Source organism: Myotis brandtii, unplaced genomic scaffold (assembly GCF_000412655.1).
Source record: "Myotis brandtii unplaced genomic scaffold, ASM41265v1 scaffold147, whole genome shotgun sequence".
NCBI classification, from domain to species: domain Eukaryota; kingdom Metazoa; phylum Chordata; class Mammalia; order Chiroptera; family Vespertilionidae; genus Myotis; species Myotis brandtii.
Window position 1 is genome coordinate 776,220 of NW_005355292.1, and position 8,539 is coordinate 784,758.

The 8,539-nt window shown below is 61.6% G+C and overlaps 1 protein-coding gene across 1 annotated transcript in view; it reads left to right on the top strand.

Moving 5' to 3' along the window:
- Nucleotides 1–8,539, top strand: part of SIM2 (single-minded family bHLH transcription factor 2) — a 36,713-nt gene that overhangs the window by 24,113 nt on the left and 4,061 nt on the right. Inside the window, 1 exon segment of the mRNA XM_005861304.2 lies at nt 2,972–3,078. Within this exon segment, the coding sequence (XP_005861366.1) occupies nt 2,972–3,078 (107 nt within the window).

Genomic DNA, 8,539 nt, shown 5'->3' on the forward strand with positions numbered 1-8,539 from the left:
TGCCCGAGATTCCGGCCCATGTGGGCAGAAGCAGGCATGAAGGAGGCATTCCTTCCAGATGCCAAGTCCCTTCTCAAGTGGACAGAGAACACGCTGTCCACGCGCTTTATTCTAGACTCGCGGGAGGATTCCGCTGGGTTCTCCCTGTGTGTCTCCTGGTTTGTCTTTGACCATTCACCCCGCCGCCCCCGCCCCCCACCTCCGAGACCTGGTGAGCTCTTTACGCGAGGGAAGCAGCAGTCTCCCCGAGGGGGGACTCAGGGCCCACACAGCCCTGCGCCTCCGGCAGACACAGGGCTGCACAGAGGAGGAAGCGGAGAGACGGGGGCCAGGGCGGGGCTCGGACGTGGGCTTCCTTGAAAGCCAGTGTCCCTCTTGTTAGGGTGTGGGGGCCATGCCCCCGGGGAGGGGGGAGGAAGGAGGAAGGACAAGCGCTGACTGGGAGGAAGACTCCCTCTCCCCTCAGGAGACTGGGGTCCCCTGCTGAGCGCCAGGGAATTCTAATCTCCCTGATCGGAGTTGCTCATGAGGGGCCGACCCACGCTGGAGAATTCTTCCCATCACTGGTCCTCCGTCTGCGGCCGGGTGGTCAGCCCGGGGACAGAGGGGCTGGCCCGGCGCTGGGGGTCAGCAGAATGGCCCACGAGGTGGGAGATGGCAGCTCTGACACTCAGACCCGGGCCCCCAAGAGGGCTTGGCCGGGAGCCCAGCCGCCCCAAGGCCCCCGGGGGGGGGGGGCCAACCCCGCAGAATCCCAGACCCAGCTGACCTCAGCATAACCTGGCCTTCGGTTCGTGGAGTTTGTGGGCTTCACTTTGAAACTGTAGCCGGTGCTTTTGCTGAGGATGGGGAACGAGCGATGTTTGGGGCTTGGCAGGTCCCTCTGACAGGTCTTCCGACACCAGAGGGCTGGAAAAACGGGGCGGGCGCGCTGCCAAACCCTGCCCCCCCCTTTAGTGTTTCAAAGCCGCGTGGACTTTGATGAGAAACGTAATACATGTGTTTCTGATTCATTTACACGTTCGGGGCCGTTGTTCTGAAACTTCTTGTCCAAAGGGTCTGGGAAGCTTCTTTCACCCCTGCCCCGCCCCGGAGAGGGGAGAGGGGCCCGGCTTGCTTTCGGGGGAGCCAGATGGCTCTGTGCCGTGCCACAGCGAAAAGCCCACCTCGCCGGCTCCTTCCTGCCCGAGGAGCACCATGGAAATGCGTACACCAAATAGTGAGCGATTCCAGGGAAATATGAGGCTCCCCGAGATTTACGACCCGAGCCCGCACAGAACTCGACAGAAAGGGGAGCGAGCGAGGGAACGAGAGCGAGGTCAAGTTTCCCCGTTTCATTTGCAGCTAATGTTTCAGGTCTGGACGGGCAGGGCTGCCAGGCCGGCCGCCCGGGCCCCTGACGGCTGCTCCCCGGCCTCGCCTCCTCTGGAATCTTTCATCTGCTCTAGAGTGTCTGTGGCCAGGACGTTTGGGCCACCTCCTCCCGGCCCGGTTCCCGGGGCTTTAGCCACATGCAGTTTTCACCTGCGCCCGGAGCGCCCTGTAGCCTGGGATGCGGGCAGCCAGGCTTCTTCAAAGGGCTGGCGGGGAGAGGAGTGTGCCCGGGCGTGATGAGAATGGAGAGGGGCGACATCACACACGCCCTGGGAGCGTGCTTCCACCGCTCCAGGGGGCTTAAGGCCGGCCTTCTCGCCCCATGGTTTCCGTGTTATGCAACTTCTGGGGGATCCAAAGCCACCCCCTCCGCTAATGCGAGGCTTCGACGTCTCCAGTTCTGCCCTGACTCCCCCCACGAGGACTCTCCAGCCACACGCTGTCCTGAGCCCAACGGTGGCCAGTGGCCAGTGTGGACTGGAGATGCAAAGGTCACACACGCAACGGCCAAGATGTGGAAACAGCCAGCGTCCCTCATCAGAAGAGCGGATAAACGAGATGCGGGGTCTGCGTGCCGTGGAACACGAGAGGAATGGCATTCCGACACACACTACGTGGACGGCCCTCAAAAACATCACGCTGACTGCAAGAAGCCAGACACAGAAGGACAAATGCTGACTCATTCCCCTCAGAGGAAAGATCTAGAAGAGACAAAGCCAGAGAGACAGCAAGTGGAGTAGAAGTGGCCGGGGACCGCGGGAGGGCACATGGGGACGTACTGTTTCATGGGCAGAGTTTCTGCTTGGAGGGGTGAAAAGTTCTGGAAGTGGGAGTGGGGGTGAGCAGACCGCATTGTGGATGGAGTTCCTGCCTCCGAACGGTACACTTACACATGGTTAACATGATCAAGTTATTTTACCACATTTTTATTTTTTATTTACTTATTTTTTTAAATTATTCTCTTCCAGGAGACATTTTTTAAAACATATATATTTTTTTCATTTTAGAGAGGAAGGGAGAGGGAGAGGGAGAGAGAGAGAGAGAGAGAAACATCAACGATGAGAATCACTGATCGGCGGCCTCCTGCACGCCCCCTACTGGGGATCAAGCCCGAAACCCAGGCCTGTGTCCTGACCAGGAATGGAACCGGGACCTTCTGGTTCATAGGTCGACGCTCAACCACTGACCAGGCGGGTTGGACTCACCACAGTGATTCGTGAAAAGGTCCCCACAGAGGTCCCCAGAGAGAGGGTTCTCTCTCAGGGTGGCAGCTTTGTCCGACATCGGATCCACGTTCACTCAGAGGGTCCTCGGATGAGCTGCCCCTGGACCAGGGCTGCGCGCGGAGCCCCGACCTTCCCGCCGCGGTTCCGGTTCCGAGGAGCAGGCCTGCTCGTAGCTGCTCCCTCCGGCCCCGGCTGGAGTTCAGACCTTCTTCTTGTAAAAAACGATCTTTCCTAGTTTCCCAAATCAGCATCCTGCCCGCCCCCGGCCTTTTAGCATCTGATGGGTTGGCAAAACCAGTGAGAATTGAGGTGAAACGCAGCCCAGCCCGCAGAGCAGGGTAACTCACGGAGCCCCGCCCCCCGCCCCCCAGGGTGACCGAGCTGACCGGGTACGAGCCGCAGGACCTGATCGAGAAGACCCTGTACCACCACGTGCACGGCTGCGACGCGTTCCACCTCCGCTACGCGCACCACCTCCGTGAGTACTGCCCGCGCGGCCTGGGCCCGGCAGCGGGGAGGAGGCCCGAGGGTGGGGGCGTCCCCTGCTCGGTGAGATGATGACCGTCCATTGTGCACACAGGAATGGTCAGCCTCAGGTGTGAATCTTCCCTCGAACCCCTGGGTTTAAGCAGTTCCTGTTGTCACTGCTCAGACACCCAGTGACATGGCAGGTGTGGGGGATGGTGTGGAAGCTTCTAGATTCTAGAGTGTGGATTTGGGACGAAGTTTCTCTGTGACATCTGGACACCAGTTGTGAGTAACAGAGCCGTTAAAGAGCCACACGGAGCCCTCAGAGCAGGGCAGTGGTGTCAGGGAGCCAACATCTGTCAACCCAGAGGGACAGTCTCGGGTTCATGACCCTCCTTTCACTGCTGAGGATGTAGGGGTTCAGAGAGGGCGAGCCGCTTGCCCACAGTCACACAGCAGGAGGTGGCAGAGCTGGGAGCTGAGCCTGCGACCGCGGCCCACGTCTGGCTGGGGGAGCTCGGGAGCCCACAGGCCTCCAGGCAGGGAGGAGTCCCTGTGGGAAGAGTGAACACACAGCATCCGATTGGCCAACAGAGGCAGTTTGGGGCCGTTGGGTGGGGGGTGCGCTCTAGTCACTGAAATGCCTAAAGAAGTGACTCTTCTGGGATCCAAGTTTAGCCAGCGAATCTCTGGGATGGAGTAGACCCCTCATCCTCGCCGTGCAACCCACGGTGCCGTGGCCGGCCTGGGGGTGCCCGTTCACGGGGTGCGAGGGCTGGAGGAGATCTTCCGCACGGAGCCTGGGCGGCACGTCCCCGCCTGGCTCTGCTCTGCGCTGACTAAGAGGCTCAGAGACCAGTGGCTGGGGCAGGCGGACGGCAGGCCCAGGGCTGCTCCACCTGCGGCCACGGCGTCTGGCTGGCCGTGGGGTGTGGACGGGGACCGCTAAGCTGCCAGGTCCTGGGGCGTTGTCCTGAGTCACTGCAGGCCGAGACCCGTGACGGGGACACCCCTGCGCAGGCGTGGACGCTTCTTCCTAGAGACTCCACCCCCCCCTGGGGGGACAGTCCCCACCACTGTGGGAGGAGAGGGGGAGACCCAGCCCTGGGGGCTCCGAGCCCCCTCGGCCAAGGCAGGAGCGTGTTGGGGAGCCGCTGTGTCCTGCGAGCGAGTGGACAGCAAGCCCCTGACCCACATGGACACGTTCTACGCGGGGCTGCGGTGCGGAGAAGGAAAACTTGTGGAGTTCAACCCTGACCTCCTGGTTCATGGGTCAGCGCTCAACCACTGAGCAACACTGGCTTCCAGCCCCGTTTTCTACCCCTCCCCCCACCCGGCCAACGGGAGAGGCGTTTCCAGGGGAAGTCGATACAGTGAGTGTTTGGAAAGGTAGTGAGACCTCCGTGCTGCCCAGCGGGCTCCTGTTCCTGGACTTGACCTGGGGCCGTGGGGAGCTGGGCTCTGTCCATTCCCAGGGGAGCCAGGCGAGCCCCCAGGTAGAGTGAGGCCGCGAGGCCGCAGTCCCACCGGGTGGGACCAGAGCTGGACGGTGTGGCCCTCAGCCTTCAGCCCGTCGCAGCCCACGGTGGTCACACCCAGAGCCCGGCCGTCTGTGTCCCCAGGAGCCTGGCTTCCCCAGCTCACCTGGCTTCCCCCCAACAAGGGCTTTTCTCTGGGGCCCCCTGGACACATTCGCTCGCCTCCCTCGGCCTTGGAGTCTCCGGACGGGCTGATCCGAAGGGACTGGAAGGGGAGGCGAGCCAGGGCCTCCGAGGAGCACAGAGCAGCCTGAGTGTGTGAGCCCAGAGGGAGCGTGGCTTTCTGGGCCAAACGGGCGAGAATCAGTAAATCAGAGGAAGCAAGAAACAGCGACACAGACAGTGATGGCGACCGTGCTACGACTCCCACTTTTCCCGAGGCCGGAAACCGCCGAGGCGACGGTGCAGAGCCAGGCCCCGGGTGTGCAGACAGCAAATGGGCTTCTGTTTGCAACCGCTAGGGACAAAGGTCTCCAAACGGAAGATAAAGGGGAAAGGGGGCGTTTCCCATCGCTGGGAGGAGTGTGACCGACAGCACTGGGATGCTGGCTCCACGCTGGCCTCGCGGCCTCGGGGCTGGACATGGACGGTGCAGCTTAACTCACCGAAGAGCTCCCCAGAGGCTCCCTCCGAGCAGAGTCGGGGAGCAGAGTCGGGAGGTGGCAGCCGCTTGTCTTGGGGCCACAGGTGTGGGGAACCCGCACTGCGGGGGAGGGGCTGAGAGCAGGAAGCGGGGAGTGATCCTCAAAGCCGTCCCATGGCCCCCGATTGCCGGGAGCAGGTTGGACATTTATCACCACAGGTGGACCCTTCTGCTCTGCGCCAAAGGGCAGGCGACGGGCCAGTTCAGCCCATCGTCCGGGTCAGGGTCAGGGTCAGGGTCGCTCTGCAGACGGCCCAGGGTGTGGCCTGTGGAAATGTCGCCTCAAGTGCTTCTCTTCGCAGGGCTTCCCATGTCTCACCAACAAGCAGCGCGGCTGCAGGCAGGGTGGGGGGCTGTGTGGGGGCCACGCCGCATCCCGGACCCGCTCCCCCAGGAGCACAAGGCTGGTCTCCGGCCTCCCGACAGCTCACTCTCTGAGGACCCCCCAACCCCCAGCACGGAGGCAGAAGCAGGAGAGGGCAGGCACAGGAGCACAAGGCTGGTCTCCGGCCTCGCCGACAGCTCACTCTCTGAGGACCCCCCACCACCACCCCCAGCACGGAGGCAGAAGCAGGAGAGGGCAGGCAGGGAGTCACTCGCCGATTGTCCCACGGCAGGTGCTTTACCGTCCTAGGGCCCTGTCACCAAATGCCGTGCACCTTGGGGCCGAAACAACAGAAATCTGGCTCCCGGCCTGGAGGCTGGAAGTCCGAGATGTTAGCCAGCTGTGCTCCCTCTGGGGGCTTCAGGGGTGAATCTTCCCTCGTCTCCTCCACCTGCTGGTGGCGGCCGGCATGTCTTGGCTTGTGGCCACGCACTCCCAGCTCTGCCTGTCTCCCTCTGCATGTCGGCATCTCTTCCTCTGTCTCTTACAGGGATACTGGTTGGATTTGGGGCCCACCCTGATCCAGGAGGATCTCATTGTGAGAGCCTTAATCACACCTGCAAAGACCCTTTTCCCCGATATGGTCACTCACGGGTTCTGGGGTTTAGGATGTAGAGGATCTGTCTTGGGGGGACACTCGTCTACCATGGCAGGCATTTATGGTGTCCTGCTCAGCTCCTAAAGTTCAAGACAGACGTAGAAATTATGCTTCAGGCCACAGTCTCTCCTCCCAGGGAGGATTCCGGGGGAACCAGGAAGGCCCCCGATTTGGGGGAAGCACATTTATGGAACCAGAGTTTCCATCCCAAAGTCACCTCAGAAAAGCACGGCCGCTGGCTGTCACCTGGGCGTGGACCCCGATTTCAGAGCCGCCTCGGCCTGCAAGGTCGGGGATATGGCTCCAAGGTGCACGGTCAGGAGCACCTGGGCGTGGACCCCGATTTCAGAGCCGCCTCGGCCTGCGAGGTCAGGGATTTGGCTCCAAGGTGCATGGTCAGGAGCTTACAGTGGGGGGCACCCCCCACCCCCCGTCCGTCCATCACGACCACAGCTGGGACTTATTCTAGATCATTCCAGCCCGGGATCCTTTCGGGCAGCTCTCTCGGACCACAGGCCGCAGAGCCGCGAGAGCAGACGGAGGAGTGTCATGACTGAACGTCTAGGATTTCCACTTGGGTTGCTGTGCCGACGGTCGCCATGGGTCAGGGAAAAGCAGAAGGAAAGTACCCCATGTCTGTGTTTGGCCGCCTCAGAGCAGAGGCGGGAGGCGGGAGAGAAATCCATGCCCTGTCCACCACGTGGGTCCTGATCTAAACTCGGAATGACCTGGCTTCCGTGAGTCCGGCTTTAAGATGGTGACGGACGGGTCTTACGTTGCCTGGAAACCAGGAAGAATGAAGTGTCCGGTCATACTCCCGGGGCTTGGCAAACGCTGCCAGGAGTGGGTTTCCGAGCAGAAGCGATGCGCATTCCTCTGGGAGAATGCACGGCCTCTGGGGAAACCCACCGGTGGGACCTCAGTCACATCTCTTTTGGGGCCATAAGAAAATTGGTTAATTAAGTCTCCCCTGATTGGCCCACCCCAGCCCCATATGTAGCTACAGAGAACCTTCTGGAAGCCGCTGGCCCTCCTCCCACAGTGGCCACTCGGAGAAATGGGAGTCGAGTGCCTGGCCAAAGTCACAGTCAGACGGGGCGTGTGGCACACTCCCACAGCACAGGACCTGACTCAGTGCAGCTCAGCCCCTTGTTTTTCCTTCATGTCCCTTTCCCTACACCTTCCTGTGATGTCACACCTTCCTGTGATGTCACACCTTCCCCGTGATGTCACATGTTCCCCGTGATGTCACACCGTCCCCTTGATGTCACACCTTCCCATTAGCCAGCAGCAGCTCGTGGCTGCGAACACTCCGTCATGGCTTTGCCCTCTTCCCGCCGTGGCCCCGAATGCCAAGCCGGGCTGCAGGGGACTCATTGGGGTCCAGTCCTTGTGCAAAATTCACGATTCCCGTGGGGTCGGTGCCCAGATGTGAAGTGGGGGCATCCGTTTCCCAGAAGCACCTGCTTTCCAGAGGCCAACCAGTTCCCGCTTCCGTCATGTGACGGCGCCGCTCCCGGTGGATCAGCAGCATCGCCCGCGGCCGTCTCCCGTGATGTGAAAGTCACGTGTTCACGCCTGCCGGTGGTTTGCAGGGTATTTTCAGGGTGCGCCGCTGCCGCCTGTGTCTGATTCCAGGACATGTTCTCCCCTCACCCCGGCCCCCTCGTCCTCCAGCCCGGCCCCCGCTCACCTGCTTTCCGCCCCCACGGGGTCCCTGTTCCGGAATTTCCATCGCTGGAATCATGCCCTATTGGTTTCTCTTTACATGTCTGTTGGTTGGATGGCATCCAGCCACGAGTTAAACCAACGGAAACGTGGTTGCCAGTTGTGTGTGGTCTTTGGCGACTGTTTGTTCGTGTCCTTCGCCCGCGTTACTGCGAGGGTCTCGGTGTGTCTGCATCGGTCTGGCTGAGCTCTCCCTCCACTGAGGCTGGTCACGCCCTGACTGTCACGTGGCAGCAGGTTTTCTGCCCCAGAACATCTCACTGCAGGTGTGAGAATGGCCGTCGAGACCCCCAGCGCCAAAGAAGCCACAGATGCCACGGGGGCCCAGGGGGGCCGGGTGGAGAGGGCGGGGCTCTGCCTGGCGGTACCGGGGGTTGAATTTCTGTGTCTGTGAATCTCGGGGGGTGGGGGGGTCCTCCAGCACCAGCTACTGCAGTCAGAGACTTGGCCACCTCCCCGCCCCCTGCCCCGCTGTCTGCTAGTTACAGGCCAGGCCAGCGCCTGGAGGAGCAGGAATGCCGCGGCCACAAGTGACCCGGCCTCCAGGGAAGATAAGCCGGCCTTTCTCCTTTCCACTGC